This window comes from Struthio camelus, chromosome 12 (genome assembly GCF_040807025.1).
Source record: "Struthio camelus isolate bStrCam1 chromosome 12, bStrCam1.hap1, whole genome shotgun sequence".
Taxonomy (NCBI): Eukaryota; Metazoa; Chordata; class Aves; order Struthioniformes; family Struthionidae; genus Struthio; species Struthio camelus.
The window spans coordinates 18,995,970-19,012,380 of NC_090953.1; the positions used below are offsets into that span (position 1 = coordinate 18,995,970).

At 38.6% G+C, this 16,411-nt stretch overlaps 1 protein-coding gene across 1 annotated transcript in view; it reads right to left on the reverse strand.

The window, feature by feature from the left end:
• Window positions 1-16,411, reverse strand: part of MTMR10 (myotubularin related protein 10) — a 41,054-nt gene that overhangs the window by 1,933 nt on the left and 22,710 nt on the right. The window contains exons 6-16 of the mRNA XM_068957883.1: window positions 10,624-10,714; window positions 8,322-8,502; window positions 7,738-7,825; window positions 7,474-7,562; window positions 6,365-6,495; window positions 6,170-6,239; window positions 5,911-5,981; window positions 4,790-4,959; window positions 3,296-3,466; window positions 2,182-2,364; window positions 1-1,634 (exon numbers count right to left, since the gene is read on the reverse strand). The exon at window positions 1-1,634 is cut by the window's left edge and continues 1,933 nt beyond it. Coding sequence (XP_068813984.1) covers window positions 1,035-1,634; window positions 2,182-2,364; window positions 3,296-3,466; window positions 4,790-4,959; window positions 5,911-5,981; window positions 6,170-6,239; window positions 6,365-6,495; window positions 7,474-7,562; window positions 7,738-7,825; window positions 8,322-8,502; window positions 10,624-10,714 — 1,845 coding nt within the window. The 3' untranslated portion in view covers window positions 1-1,034. The remainder of the gene's footprint in view (window positions 1,635-2,181; window positions 2,365-3,295; window positions 3,467-4,789; window positions 4,960-5,910; window positions 5,982-6,169; window positions 6,240-6,364; window positions 6,496-7,473; window positions 7,563-7,737; window positions 7,826-8,321; window positions 8,503-10,623; window positions 10,715-16,411) is intronic.

A 16,411-nucleotide genomic window follows, 5' to 3' on the forward strand; every position in this document is an offset into this window, starting at 1 on the left:
TACTCTAGGATGAGGAGAGCGTTGGGGGAATCAGGATCTGTACACAGGATATAATGCTGGGTATTTGAGGTGCTTAAATAAAACAGTGAGGCACTCATGAGACTTACAAACAAGCTTAATCTTAAGAGAGGAAAACCTGGTCTCTCTTGAGCTGGCCTTCTGTTATTTCCAGAAATGTGGAAGGGGAGATGGGGGTGGAACAAGACCTTACCGTAACAATCCATTTTTAAAAGTTGTTCTTTTTTTTTTTTTTTTCATTTGCATTAGAGTGTTCTTGCTACTATTTCTTCTCAATTAAAGGCACTTCTAAGGCTACTACAATACCATTATCTACAGTAAATGTTTTAAGGTTAACAGTGCATTGTCCTGAAGTTGATTCCTATGACCTAAAGGCAAGCTCATGACAAAGAGCATGAATCTGACTAATTGCTAATGGATACATTTGGGGAGAGAAAGAAAAGGGAACAAAAAACCCCCTATGGATACACACACTGCATTAACGTGTTTGTAGGGTGATCAAGTCACAGAAAATTAGTATGTACATATGCATATATGTATTCTTCCTGAAAAGAAAACCTGATAAAATAGTTTGTTCCCAGATTTGTGCGGTCAATCTGTGTCAGCTACACCTAACTCTACTTTGATTTGCTAATCATCTGTTTTGACACAAGATTCACTTCAGTCACAATCTGAGAAAACAGTTATTTCAAACACAACCCCCTCATTAATGACCACACCAAACCTTTCTTTCATTTAGCAAACGAAATGCTCCATCTCACATAATGAGCCAAACCACAAATATATAGAAAGATTTAGGGACCAGAAACCAGACAAGACATGTAGATGAGAACTACCAAAGACAAAATTGTGCGATTTGAAGCATGATTCGCTTTGCTTTTAAATAGTTGTGCAAAACTTACGTTAATATTCGTATATAAAATTATTACAGCTTCCAATGCCGCATTTAGCAGTGTTAACTTAGAAAAAACAAAACGATCTGCTATGTTCTCCCCAAACCTTTAAAGCATCACATCTTAGTCTTCATTTGCAAGCGTCTCGGTGGATAGCCAGATTTTGGCACCACTTAAAAATTTGCTTAAAGGTGTTCCCAGAATGCTCCGTCTGCATAGGTTCCCTATAGGAGAAAACGGGAATGAGGAGGAGAGAAAGTCTGGAGCCCCCGAAGTGTCGTTCAAACCATTTGCTCTGAAGTACATCCTGCTGTGATCCAGTTCTGAGCAGTTACCTTGCAAAGAAGAGTTGCTTTTGTATTGTCGAAGATTCCTGTTTAACATGTCTACTTCATCAGCCAGCAAAGAGACTCTATGGAAAGCAGTGATGAAGCCACCATGATTAATCTGGGCCTCAGGAACCCAGCGGAAGTAGCACAGTTTCCACAGTTTTATTTGCGTTCCAGAGACATGGGGTAGAATTACGCCATGCAGATCCACAGGCTTTGCAAACCAGTCTCTGAAGTACTGTTCCATGCTGTTACTCTGGCTCTCTGCTTGCTGTAAAAAGTCTGGTTTCAGCTTTAGTATCAAAGAATTTCTTCTTGGAAGGAACTCTTGCTCACTGATGATTCCATTCTTTAATGCTGGGGGGACACCTCTCAAGGTTGAGCTATAGTTTTTCTGCAGAAAATAAATACTGTTAATTTTCCAGTTTTATGCTCATTTCCAACCACAGACTTCCCTAAGATGCACCATCCAGATAAATGAAGTGGCCTCTAAACAGCTCTGAGCTTATGAGTCGCCACTGCATGGCTCACAGGGAAACACTAGGGCCACTCTTGGCTTTTAAAAATAAATACGTGTTTTCTAACTTTCTGAAACAATGAATGAATGATTCAATCAATATTCAGCAAAAAAGCCTGACAACCCTCGGAACAAAAGGGATGTCATCACTTTTCTAAAGGTGAAGTATTGTAATTATTGGCAGTGAGCCCGGCTCTACCAGAGAACGCCCTGGAACGCAGCAATAGCCTCGCGTTCCCCAACTGAGATCTTTACTTCCATAGAAAATCATTAGTGTGGATTTTTTTTCCCCCACTAAGAGAAGTAACACTGCTATTGCTACAATGAGGGTGTAAAACACTACACAGTTGCAAACTGCTGAGCAGAACATTTTATGGCTAAGCACAGGAACTGTCCATTCACAGACAGAAACCACCATCGTTACCTTTGAGCGTTTAAAAGTTTTCACGGCTCCATTGTGTACGCACGGTGCGCTCTTTCCGATATACAAAGGGTTGTGAAAGAGCAGACGATCCCTGCTTGTAAACTGAAGAGACCAGTCCCAAACACAAGGAAATCTGAGGCCTTTCTCATCACCCAGCTGGATGTTTTTGCTTATGGCAAATTCCTGCAAGAAGTAACATTTATGCACATTAAAAATTAAACAAAATAAGCTTATTCACAAATCTGAAATATAAAAACAGTGCATAAAATTACTGGGTGAAAAACAGCAGGAATGCAATTTAGAGGCAGCTGCAGATTAAAGCAGCAGAACAACAAGACGGTCTACTGCTGGAGAACAGAACCGCACTCTGCTTTTCATTTATGCAACGCAGAGGCAGGACTAATGTTTTCTTAGCAAAAATTACTTTCAATTATATTAAATTATTCATTTGTTTAGTCTTAAAAATGCAAAACTTATTTGGAGAATACACTAATGGTCTCTCAATATTCTATTTCTTTGTAAGGCAGCTACTACCTGCAACTGTAAAGGGAAGCTGTTTAACAAAACTCAGTAAGATTTACTTTTAACGGCCACCATAAGCTTTCTCCACAGAATTCCAGCAAACTGCAGTTTTCAGAAACATCTGAGTGTTGGTTTTCTAAATATCTTTATATAAGCATTCATTGTGCATTGCTATTTTAAGCATTAATTTGAACTAAGCTGACACTAGGTATTTAATGAATTAATTTAATCAACTATGTAAACAATTATGTCATATGAACAGATTTTTTTAAGTTTTCCTGAAACCTAAAATTCTAGTTATTGCCTGTCAGTCTACTTTACCAATTCCCAAATTACGAATTTGTTTCCTAGAGGAGTACCGCTAACCATGTACAATAACAATGCTTCTCTAGGAAAAAATAAAATTTAAAAAACTTTCTTCACGAACATTTAGTTACTACCTAGGCAAAGATCACTTGCAAGGGACACTCCGAACAGCGCGTGACATTTTGAAAAATACTAAGGAACACCATTTAGCTTAGATGATGTTACTTCCAGAAGAGCAGGCTTAAGTCACTTATTTGAAAAGTAGGTGTTAACACTTCATACTCACTGTGCTTTCCTTCACTCGCTGATGTGGGCAATTGAAAAGGAAAGTGCCAAACAACGAGATACGTGCACTGTCGTACAATATGGTCAAGTACGTTTCAGAAAACTCAAAGGCTGCTGGGTATTGTTCTAGCAGCTGCCAAACACAGTCGAGAAACATCAAGAACAAAGGAGACTTGGAAAAGAAACAGAAAGTTATTAGATCTACATCAGCTTTTCCCAAGACACACCTATTTATTTGCAATCAGTGCTCTATTAGGGTATTTAGCTATACCTCTGTTAAGCCTCTTAACAGTGAAAACAAGCTGAAGCCGAGTATTGTATTTTTCATGATTTCATGCAACTGAAACACCTAGGACTCCTGTTCAGCCACTTTCACAAGCGACTGTGTCAAGTGACCTTCTCAGCACTACCCTTCCACTGCTTTCCCTTCGAGGAGCCAGTCGCTTCTTTCCTGGGCTCTCGTCTTAAGTCATGTAGCTACAGCGTGCTTCCTGCCAACTTGTAGGTCCTTCATCGTTTCCAATTAGTCCTTAAATGAGCCTTTCCCTTACTTACTTTCACAACCCAAATACTTCTTGCTTGAAATGACTTGAGAGCTTGTGATTCAGCCACATTAACTTCTCACTACATGTTCTAGCTATTTCCGCACTGGCCCATGAATGGCAAAAGTATAAACTACCATTTATACCAAGGCTTAAAAATATTTTCCTCTTCCCATTTTTACTCTTCTATATATCCTTTCCTAGGGTCAAGTTGCCTGCTCTCTCGTTATTCCCTCCTTGATATTTCAGTTCCTTTTACCCCTTCACTTATCTTGTCTGGCTAGTGCTCACGGGGTCATCAGTTCATCTGTTTGCTCCACTCTGCGAGGGCACCGTTGTTCTAGTTCTCTTGAGCATTGTTGTGAAACAGGCTGCTAACTTAGGGTCCTCTTTGTTTATAGCAACAGTAGCACTGACTGGAAATACTGAGTATCAAGCACTGCGCTACCCTCTATTTATCTGTTTGGCAGCTGAGTATCAGTATTCCTAAAGCTCCACTGCTTCTCTATCAGATCAGTGCTTTGAAAAGTTCTGCATACGGATATGACTTGCCATACCGAAAAATGGGGTGAAAAGAAAAGAGATGCCCTTGGTAAAACACACGAAACACACAACCCCCCTGCTCCCAACACATCCTGAACTCATTTTATTTCAATCTAGAATACGGGCTGTGCTCATGTGAAAGTGAGACACTTTCACGTATAACACTGTAGCGACATAAAAATCCAACAACATTTGATTTCCCCTGGGGTTTCACCGATTCTCAAATGGCTACAGAGGATAAAGAGAATTTCTCTCTGTCTTAAGACAAAAACTCATTTTCTCTGACGGTAGCTTAATGAATTTGTAAAGCATGAGAAACATCTTTTAGCTTACAGTATTTCTGTGTGACTAAGTGTTGAGGCTGATATTAACTGTCTGCTGTTATCACACACAAGTACAATTCATTTTACCTCTTTGTCAGATCTCTTTAAGTGGTTACACCTATCTAAAAACTGATATCCTGCCATGACCCATTCCTTCTGTATTAAGCTTTGAAATCCAACGATTGTTCGAAAATAGGGATCCAGCATGACTTGAATAAGTGAAGCAGCGAGACAGCTCAGGTCCCGTCCCTCTTCCTCTGTGAATAACAGAGAATATATGACATACATGAAGTATAGATACATATACAGAATTACATCTCAAAGGGCAAAAAAGCAGCAAACAGGTTTAGTGCTTTCTCTGTATTTCTTTTAAAACATGCTTTTTGTTGTTGTAACCGTTCTCCCAGTTTCAAAAATGCTAGAAGAAAAAAACAGCTTTATTTTCCTGAGACTCATACTATAGTAAAGATTCCTGTGGTATCCAGCCGAGCAGTGCCTTTATCAAGAATCAAATACCCACCCAAAAGCACAGTATTTACACCAAGATGTGCTGAAAAGGAGGGTGTTCATGTTGCTGGAAAGTTTCAACATATCTTCCACCCTTGGAGTAATAAAATACTTCAGGCTGATATTTTTTGGACTCTTTCTGTAAGTAATGATCAGATAAGGCATGTCATTCATCTATCACAACGCTAAAGCGGTTTTAGGAGTCCATTATATGGGGAGAGCGTCATACACCGGCTGAAGAGAAATTCTGTAAATTACAGAATTTACAAAATTTCTGATCTAGTTATCAGCAAGTTTTTCAAAGTCCTTCTGCTCTGGAAAATGTCTGCACATACACAATAGCAGCCAATGTTAGTGAAATGTTTTTGTATGTGGAACCTCTGAAAAATATTGATATTGCTTATGCAGGAAATATTAGCCTAATTAAGACAAGGTAATAGTTCACCCTATAGCTTGGATTCCACTATTTCTTTATCAGAGGAAAAAATGAAACGACTCAAATATTCCTTTGACGCTATAGACTATGCTACAGTCCAGGTACATAATAAAATTTGCTTCCTTTCTAAATCCTCAGATGCCTGAAATATTTAGAAATGGTGGGCTTTATGTATACAGGTTACAACATATTTCATCTAAACGTGATGCAATCTACTTTATCATGCTAATACTAAGAGTTATGGCATGCTACATGGTTATATTACCTTGTAGAACTACGGAGACATGCTTACATTCCATCATATACACAAGTTCAGCAGAATGCTTAAGAAATGATCTAGACAAGAGAAGATAGTGACACAATAATTAATACCATAGGTTCACTCTCTATGTGAAAATTAGGGATATCTACATTTACCTTATTTGTTTATTAAAAGAGAGAATCCTTTGATTGATTCAATGCTTATTTACGCTGGTGAAAGATTAACACATCCCACTAACCATCATTTTAGTAATGGTACAAACCTGATATGCTCTAACCAATGAGTATTTTCCAGTGAGGATAGCCACTTCTCTTCTGTTTCTTCAAAAGGCTCTGTCATAAGGAAAGTAATAACATTGCCGAATAATTTCAGATAACTATTCTGGTTAACAAGATCTGTTAGAATTGTTGTATTTCAAGAAAATAACCAACTGTGAAAGAACTACAGTCCAGCCTACCATTAACACACAGCTGTTTGAGTTTGATATGTGCAGCCTGGATTTCCTGGATGCTGGGGAGACATTTGTCCAAATCAGACTTGTAAACATCATTTCTCTGGGGATGGCTTCGAGTTATCGCATTACAAATTCTAATTTAAAAAAAAAAACAAAAAAAACATAAGAAGAATCTGTTAGTTTCCTATTGCAGAGAGGAGAAAGAGCCTTCTAAGAAACATTCCAAAGTCTAAAACTGCAAACAACCAAAAACATGCCTGTCATTAAAAAAAAACCCACGTCCTGGTTTGTATTTAGGAAATATATTGCTCCTGCTGTAAAGTCACTGGCTCAAATATTTTGATATTTGCTAATTAATGCAAACACTGGATTGCTGAAACAAGTTATAGATTTAATAACTCATCACTATTCAATTTCTAATTTTCCACGGTTTTTAGAAAGATTTATCTAGGCTAAATAAACAGAACACATCTGAAGTATACGCATCAGTAAATCTGACAGAGATTCAAATAAGACTCAGTACTCCAGCCTAACAGATGCAATACAAGATCTTCAAAAAACCACCCAACAAATTGAGCAAAGAAATACCAAGCGAGTAAGCTACTTATGCAAGGCTCTAAATGCCTTCATCTTCCATCAAGGACAGTGAACGTGAAGTATTTCACAGAAATACTGTTTGCATTGTGGCACTAAATCTATAAAACTACATTTTCAAAATGCCACAAATAAATTAAATAATTCTTACCGCGTCTTGCTGAAGCAGGTAAGAAATTCTCCACCCACAAAATTTATGTTATAATAATATCAATGCAAAAGAGTAAGTTTAGTCCTAAACTAAGTATTTATCAAGAAATTCTTTCTTTCTGAAACATTAGCAGCCTAAAAACGCACAACCCTTAAAACTTGAAAAAATATTAATTATTCCAAATGAAACGGACCTTGAATAGAAATTGTGCCAGAACTATTCAGGGCTTTTGTTTCTCAAAAGCTACTGCACTGGAACATTAAGCAACAAGTATGATCCCAATTACAAATTATTCTGTGTATTACACACAATCACCACTTGCTTTATACTGTGTCTTGTTAGAGAACAACTTTATCTGATTGTTTACCTTTGATCAATCCTTCTTTGCTGCAGTACATCTTTAATGTTGGCCATTCTTACAAGAGCACTCCCATTAGGGTGATTCCAGGACCATAACTTATGTGGGAAAAAAAACGAAAGAAACAAACAACAAAGAACAGGTTAGCCTTTTTCCATGCAAAAAGTTTTTTTTTTTAAACTCTGCAGAAAACTATGTTGATCTGCATATATATCTTTAAGATAAATACTGTATGATGACCGTGAAGAGTAACATAATAAAGACTACACTTACCGGCATTCGTCTCCCAATAAAAGAGTAAGAGTATAGCTTAAGGTCTTGATCTGCTAAGGAAGATGGGACCACAAAGTATTCTGGAAGGCTTGGGGAAAAAATAAGATACAAAAGATTACTTTTTCCATAAGGATTTTAACAGCTTTTCTCTTGTAGCACTGCTGGTTTTCCAACTCTGGTAAACTACAATGCACCAGCTCCTAATGCCACAGTACTGCCTAGTTGTTCTATATGTCTGCAGCATCTTACATGTCATTCATTATTGGTGCAGCTCAGATGTATTTGTTCAGAAACCTGCATGTCTCAGAGGGAAGTGCAGAAGCATGAAAGCAGCAGATGCCAGATTATAAATGTTTCCCAAATATTACATTTCTTATAATGACAACACCTGCAAGATCTCCCGACAGAGGACCTCTCCGTAGAGCGGGAGGCTTAAGAGGTGAAGTGCACCAGTAAGGAGAATGGAGGTTTTGACAGGAGTTTTGATAGGATAGAGGAGATAGATACATGCTGGGAGACAGGAAAAGACAGTACAATTGCCTTGTTTTTTTTCCATGCTTGCTTGTGTTGTAAGAAAAACTTACCAAGTAGATATCATATAACCTTCATTGACTGAACAAACTCTCCACTCTGATGCACCTGTCCTTTTGATTTCTCTATCCCAATCAGAGTAAGTTTCAAACAAAGGTGTCTGCTGACCACTGGCACTGCCAATGCTGCTGCCGCCACCACCGCCTCCTGGGTCTATTCCATTCACCTTCTTTGCTAGGGAAAGAAAATTCATCAATGCATATCAACTATTACATAACTTCAACAGCTTTTCCTTAGAAATTACTATTTAGAGAAGTTACTACATTCAAAAAGTATAAAAATGCAGAAGAAGCTGTTGCACTGAGAGCAAATAAAATAAATCAAAGACCAAGTTAAGAACTGTTTGAAAAGGCATACTTCCTAACGTATGACAAAAATGCCCTTCCGTTTTGCGGCGAGCGATCAAGAAGACACCGTTACTCATGCAGAAGATGCCTTTTGCTCATCGTTCTTTAGGTTCCAAGGACGCAGTCAACTGTCACAGGAGATTACTTTTCTCTTTTTTTTTTTTTTTTTGATAATTGGGAATAAATTTTTAGTTGAAAGTTGCATAAACTGAGATCCACCCCTACTATCTGCCCCATGAAAGCTCCTAGCTTTAGCAGGCATCTGTAAAACCATATGTGCCTGCTCAAAGCAGAGAACAGGGTTATGGCTCTCCTGTCATCTTATGGTTTTGTTTATACTTTCTGCATCTATCAGTTTCACTGTTCCACTAGTACTCAGACTACTTTTTATGTTTTTCAGAGGAAAACTCTTATTAAAATCAGAATGAACTCATTGTTCAAACACAGTATACAGAGAAATATTATAATTGCCAGAATATATCATTACACTTCTACTCTTTAATTGCAGGAAATATAATTATTAACAATATCCTGGGGAAAAACGATGTACATATATATACAAAAGCAATGTAGGCTCTTTATGGTCCCCAGGAAGCACAAAGGCAATATTTCAACTTTTGTTCTTTCAGGATTAGCAGGGAAAGAGAGTTGTAAAACACAGTATGGGAACTGTAAGAGCAAAGCCAGAGATCTATGCTGCAAACATCACAGTTCACTTTACTGTGTGGAAACTTTTCACTTAAAAACAAAAAACAAAAAAACAACAGTAGTTCAAGCTCCTTCCTCCAACAACTGCAGCACAGCAGTACAACTAGCTTTTGCCATTCCTGGTCTGCTGCCGCAAAGGAACATTTTTTACCCACCTTATATAACTTCTCTACTAAATTTTCTTCTATATAGTAAATGGTATTTTAAGCACAGAGTAAGGGCAACTTTGTGACAGACCAACATTTTGCTTACTACCCACTTCAACACTGAATTGTCTGCAAATTGGCTTCCTCCTCAGTACTTTAAAAGCTAAAGAAAAAATACATGGACCTTAATAACTGCCCAAGTTTTATCAGGTGAGAAACTATATGCCTTCCTACGTGCACAGCATAACCATGCACACATTTCATCTGCATATACAGAGCAGTCATGCAGGCACCTGCACGAAAGCATCCGTTTTTGTGCCAATTTGAGGCCCTGAGCTCAAATTCCACAACATTTAAGTTTTGTAACAGGAAGATCAATAGTTTCTAATGCCAGCTGCTGAGTCAGTACTTGCGCACCTCCGTGGCACTTTCTGCCCTGGGAGGCTTGTTACGCGAGAGCTGCTGGTTTTGAGCTGTGTACTGGCTGGGGAACACTAAGCAGTGACCTCACAGCGTTACACTAGAAATGAAGTTCCAAAGGCATCTTTTTCAGGCTTACCTAACTGACAGGGTTCAGTTGGAGATTGGCCTTGAGCAGAGAGGGTGAGCTCCAACTCAGCGGGGGTGGTGGAGGTTTTGAGTGGGAAGAACTGCCTAGTAAGCCTCTAGGAAAGAAGGTTTGGAGTCCCAAGTTGCACAAATCCTCCTGCAATACCACCAGAAGAGAAACTTATTCCCAATAGAAGGGCAGGTGAGCAAACCTGCCTGATGGGAGATCAGCTAGGTACCTAGAGTACCAATCAAAAGCACACAATAGGAGGACTGAGGCGTGAATTGAGAAATAAAGAGTATTCATGCTGACACTGGCAGTTTTGTTTTGTTTCAGAAACAAAAGACATTTATTTCGATTTTGATAGTTAACGTCTATCACAATGATTGGCTTACATCCAAAAATAAGAAGCTGGGTGCAGGACAAGCCAGTTTAAATATCCCTGGAGAAAGCCTCAAATACTTTTTGCCATTGTTTCTGGTTCAAAGTCCTACTAAAATTACATATTACAAAATAGAAAAAAAATTAGTATTTTCATACTTACCTGGATTATGATATATTTCCCCAACATATTCGAATGCGAAGAGGAGCTGGAGATCTGTTGGCTGAGAATAATGAGCTATTGCAAGGCATACCTAGGAAAGAAACATTTATTATTATTTATATATGTAAAAATCATTGCTATTGGTTATGACAGCATGAAATACGCAAAGTTAAAACACACTTTTGATGGTTTATTTCCATATTTGATTTGAGAGGAGGGAATTATATTTAGTCAAACATACTAATATTTGATGCGAGGACATTAGTGGAGCCATAGTAGGTGAGTTCTTGATCGTCTATCAACAATGATTACCTAGCATAAGGGTGAACTAAGTTTTTGAAAGAAAGGTCAGAGTGCAACAGGCATCCCTAAGCACGATTCTCTGCATAAACAGCTACTCGCAAGGCCTGAGAGCTGCTGAGCTGTGCCTGCTCACCCACATACAGACGTAGGGAGGAGAACAGGCAAAGAAAAGAGCTGACACACAGACTGTGACCAAGCACAGCAAAATCTCATTTGCGATTGGTCTTTTGATACCAGAGGAAGAATAAAGAATACTTATTAATGTAGCAGAAAAACATAAGAAAAGCTATTCTGAGTAGGCTCAAAAAGTCCAGTCCAGCACTCCATCCCTGACAGCAGCCAACAACAGACACCTAGGAAAGAGGGTGAAAACAGAGCAGGCCTGTTGTGAAATTTTACCAGGATACGTTTCAGCAATCTGCTGCACAGGGACCTTTTGCACTGAGATCACGCCTCTGTATTCAAGAGCTTTTGATGGATATTTCTCCTACAAAGCTGTCAGTTGGTCCAAGAGGTTTGTGGAGTGTGGCTTCCCTCTGCAGAAGCCCTATTGGCTCTCCTGCAAAATATCATATTTAACCAAAGTATTATATCTAACTGTATTTTTATTATAGTTTCCACTAATTCACCCCACATAAACTCAGCAGTCTGTAGTACCCAAAACTCAATCCTCAGAAATTTCTGTTCTTGGAAAGGAAAATAAGAGGGTGTTCTCTGCAGACTTCCAGGACCTCTGTCCATCCTGCATCTCACTAGGTTGCATTCCAAAAATATGAAAGGCATCAATGAATGTAAGTAAAAAGCAAATTGCTTGGCAATAAGAAATTGCTTTTTCCCCAAGCTACCTGAAAATAAGAAGTAAATCATGGTGGGAAATGCTTTCTTCCCACTAGTCACTTCTAGCTTGTCAGCTAGATGGCATGCCACATATTCTCCGTCAGTCTCTGCTTTCAGTAACAACTGAGTTTTTAGCTTAGGCCTTCAGTCAAGTGTGAGAATCTACCATTAATTAAACATGCCAGTAAGCACCCCTTTCCCACTCCCAGATGATCTTGAGAACTGAACTATCAGTCAGGCTTTCTGAGGGCAGCTAAACGTCGGCTCCGCTACATTTTAGCCTGGCCCTTACAGGTCCTGTCTCAGAGGACTAGTGTTCATTCGCCACAGAAACCCGTCCCTCGCTGTCAGATGCCCGTGGGCTTAGCAAGCTCCAGCAGAGCCTCCGACGGCCTGACGCAGCAATCGGGTTTGACCAGGCTGAGTCACGAGCCCTGCCCTGGGAAGGGCAATTCGGCAAAGATCCCACAGAAAAAAGGAGACACCCTCAGAACAGCGGGGATTAACCCGGGGCACCAGAAAGAGCCTTCGCATTGTTTGCAACAGTCTCAGGACTGGCGTCAAATAAGCAGCTGGTTTTCCTACCAAGGGGAATTGTTTTAATTTTAGTAGCACTACTCACACCATTAAAATTAAGAGCGTAAAATATGGTCTAGAACTGGATACTCGGCTTCATATACGGTCTTGCTTTGCTATCGTTGGTCTCTTTAAATATGGATATTCACTAATAAATGTAAAAAATTTGACAAAAAAAGCTAATACTAGAAAAATCAAATTCAAGGAAAAAACAGACAACTTTCAAGGCAGGATTTGCACTGTTACTCTCCACTGCTATTCTCAGGACTGAATGTAGAGGCTTAGCTTTGCCTTCTTCCCTTAGCATTAGCTTCTCCATTTTACTAAAACGTACCTGCTTATTTCTAAAGGATATACTTAACAAAAAGGAGGTTATACCACACAAAACTCTATTCTACATGTTCAGATCCAGAAATTCCCCATGCAAAATTTTTATGGCTCATTAGGGACTAAGGCATCGCATAAGTTCATTACTACCCCCTAAAAAGGTTGCCTTCCTTTCCTCTCCCTTCCCTTCAACCCTCCATGATTTTTTGGCAACACAAGGAAAAAAATTTATTCTTTGTTCTAAGTCTTGGACATGATTTTTAAAAAACATTCCGTGCTTCCAAGAAATTGCTTTCTGTTAGCAAAAGAAAGATTTCCATGATATGCAAAAGAAGGACTAATACTACTGGCAACATTGTGCCACAGGAAATAATAATCTGAGACCTCACTTTTGCTAATCTCTGCATAGAGAAAATTTTGCATTTTTACTAGCTTGTATGCAACATACACGGGACATAACGGAACCTTCGCCACGTTTTTATTTAGGTTGGCTTTCGGTAGGGACGTTCTTCACTATTTATAAAACCAGTTAATGGTTGTAGATTAACTTACAAGAGTTGAAAATGTTTTTTCACACACAGTCCCCAACAAAACGTTCCTGTAAGTCTTAGGAGCGCTTCCTTTGACTTTTCTCTCCCACACTCGGAGCTAACAAGGAAACTACAATGCAAAATAGAGGACAGGACATTTCTGAGAAAAACTGGTAAAAACGTCATGGGAAAATGATCTAGTATGGAATTCTAAATGAGTATTTATAAGCTCATTTTCAGGATTTAGAAAGACTGGTAACTACCATGAAGTAACCAGAAGCCATAAAAATTTTATTACACCTTGTGATTGTACAAATCAACGCTGAAGAACCGTAACAAGGAAACAGCTAGTTCATAATACCTAGCATCTTCTAACAGACTAATTTGATCTATCAATCACAACGGAATAAAATGCAAATTTATTTACATATGCATTTTGACCTTCATTTTTCTAATTAACTTTTCATGGGAGTAACCAATGTTAACGGAGCTACTCCTAATCTTCGTTTATGGATGTCAAGGACGACAGCCTTTTACTACACTCATCAACTTTCAAGGCTCAAGGGTGAACTGCAAGACATCAAGAAAATGCCACTGGGCCACCAAATAATAAAACAGAAAAACATAAAAAACTCTTTTTAAAAGGAGCAATTGAAATCTCTTTTGCTTACTTGCCACCTTTGAAACAGGGAGGAGGGGAGCGTGCTGGGTTAGGAAGGGTAAAGCGTGGGGGGCTGGCATGCCTTCAGGTCAGGTCCCACAAACAGAGGGCCAGACGGGCGCTCCTCAAGCCAGCTGCTGGGAAGTGCTCCCAGCTTTTCCACAAAACAGACATAACTCAGCACCAGCCACCGCACGGGAGAAACAGTCCAGCCATAGACAAAAACACAGGCTCAGGACCTCTCTTTCTGTTACTAAAAAAAAAATATTCATATTTATCCTGCCACTGTCTTCATTTTACAGTTTAGACAAATTCTACTGATATACACTAGTAAGTGTTAAAGACATACATGTTTCAGTTTATTCCTCATTAAATCTATATAATGATTTTATTGTCTGCAAGTTTCAAAGAAGAAGCAGATGCCACAGCTCTCAGCAGATTATCTCTGTAAGCAGAAAGCTCTTCAACTGGAAGGCAAACTTGTTTTATACGAAATGTTCTCCTATCAGACTGAAAATGTTTAGTATTTTTGCCAATTTACAACTGTCTAAACCTGAAGATACTTAGTTTCAGTCCAATAACAAGAGAATAGGCTGCTCGTTGGAAAGTTAATTCATTTTAATAAGTTAACAGAATGGATTCAACTATTTCATACATACAAAGGCTATATCCTTGTCAGCATCCCCAGTGCGAGCCCCAGCTGGGAAAGATAAATGATACTGGGCAAGCTCTCCTCTTCTCCTTCATCAACAGGATTTTTACCACGGACAAGGGCTTCAAAGTACAGCTACGGCTTTTTTGGAAGATCTTTTTGATCAGGTTGCATTTAAGATGTGCCAAGTTAGCATAACCCTAAAGTCATGCATTTCACCTCCCTCCCTCGGCTGGGCCACTTATCTTAAAAATTCACTGGAGGGATACTTTCTTCCCTTGTTACTGCAATTCCTGTTCTGAGAAGACACTTTGCAACGGAAAGACATGAAACGATGATCAAACAAGTCCTAGAGACAGAATTTTTAAAATCTTTGCAGGGTAGCCAGTCTTTTTGGAACAACAAGCTTTCAACTAACAGGACTTCCAGCCCTAGCATCTAGGAGAACTTGTATGAATGTTAAGCCGTAAATGGTCCAGTTCCAAGCATTGAGAGCGGGTTTTTTTTTCTTCCATAAAAACTGTAATGCCAGCTATAGGTAGTACTTAATTTGGTTTCAGTACAAATAAACTGGATGAGAGGAAACTGTACAAGGATTTGAGAAAATAATTTTCTGTATCAGAATTCTTGTTTGCATAAGCATGTGCTTGAATTGTAAGCATAGTGGTTTTTTCCTAAGACTTAAGAAAATTATTAATATACCTTTTTTCTTTTTAAAATACCTTCGGGTGAGTTTAAGCTTTTTGCACTCCCTCTACTCCCAAAGACTCTAAATATAAAATGCCTTCTCCTGCATTCCCAGTGTCTTGAGAGATTATCAGATTATCAATTTTGATCTGTACAAACACTTACAATAAGGTAATACAGGAGTTTAGGAAGGGGTGTGGAGGGGAAATCAAAAAGGTCAGGGTCATTTGTCCAAAACCGAGTTTCATATTTATTCCGCATAAAAGTTGGCAAAAAATTGCTCCACTCCCTCCTAAGTGTTAGGCCATGTGCGAAGACTAGCTTTGATTGGGCAGGAAACAAGATCTGAGAAAAGTATTTTTTCCTCCTGTTTTGATTATGCACGTGTCTCTGAAATGGAGCACATACTTGAAAAAAAGAAAAAGCGCTGAGGAAGTGCAAGAAGTAAAGGATCTGACAAAACAGAGATATATTTAGGAAATAGGAGATTATAGGGCGTGTGCCATGCTGGTGCTCTGCCAAGATTCATGTGCATGGCAAGGCAACATGCTAACAGTCATCTATTTAATAGTCCAGAAGACCTAAAGCCTCAACATTTCATATGTTTTAATTTGTTAGTTTGATGTCAAGCTTTACGTAATGCTAAGTTAGTTTTAGGTAATGGCTAGAAATTAGCAGTTTTCAGTTTGACCCATTTTTTGATTTACAGAACAAAATTCTTCTTTTTTTCCTTTAAGGAATGTGAAATGCTTCTTTCAGGTTGCTTAAATAAGGCTTCCCCAACTTGCTTACTCTTGCTTCCCCATCCTCCACTTCCTCCCACACCCATCTGGTTTTCCTTTCTATTGAGGCTCTATAGTTTTATTTTAGAGACAAAATGGAATCAAACTGTTAAATCATTGCAAGCATGAAGTTTCCACCTGCTCTATTTATTAACTCTTGCTTGCCAAATACCCCTAAGCAAAAGTGTGCAAGGAAATATTTACTAGACCGATTAATGTTGGGAGAGTATTTTATTAGCGTGTACTGGCTGCATGCAATATTGAAAGCAGTTTTTTTTAATAGAACTCCAATTTTTCTTTTTTTTTCTTTTTTTTTTTAAACTTCTTCATGATAATTTATCCCAAACCAAATTCATTCACCTCAATTTGATGAGCTCTTTCACATTATTTCTGCTTTAAGATGGAGAAGCAGCTCTAAAAGTTATCACCCACA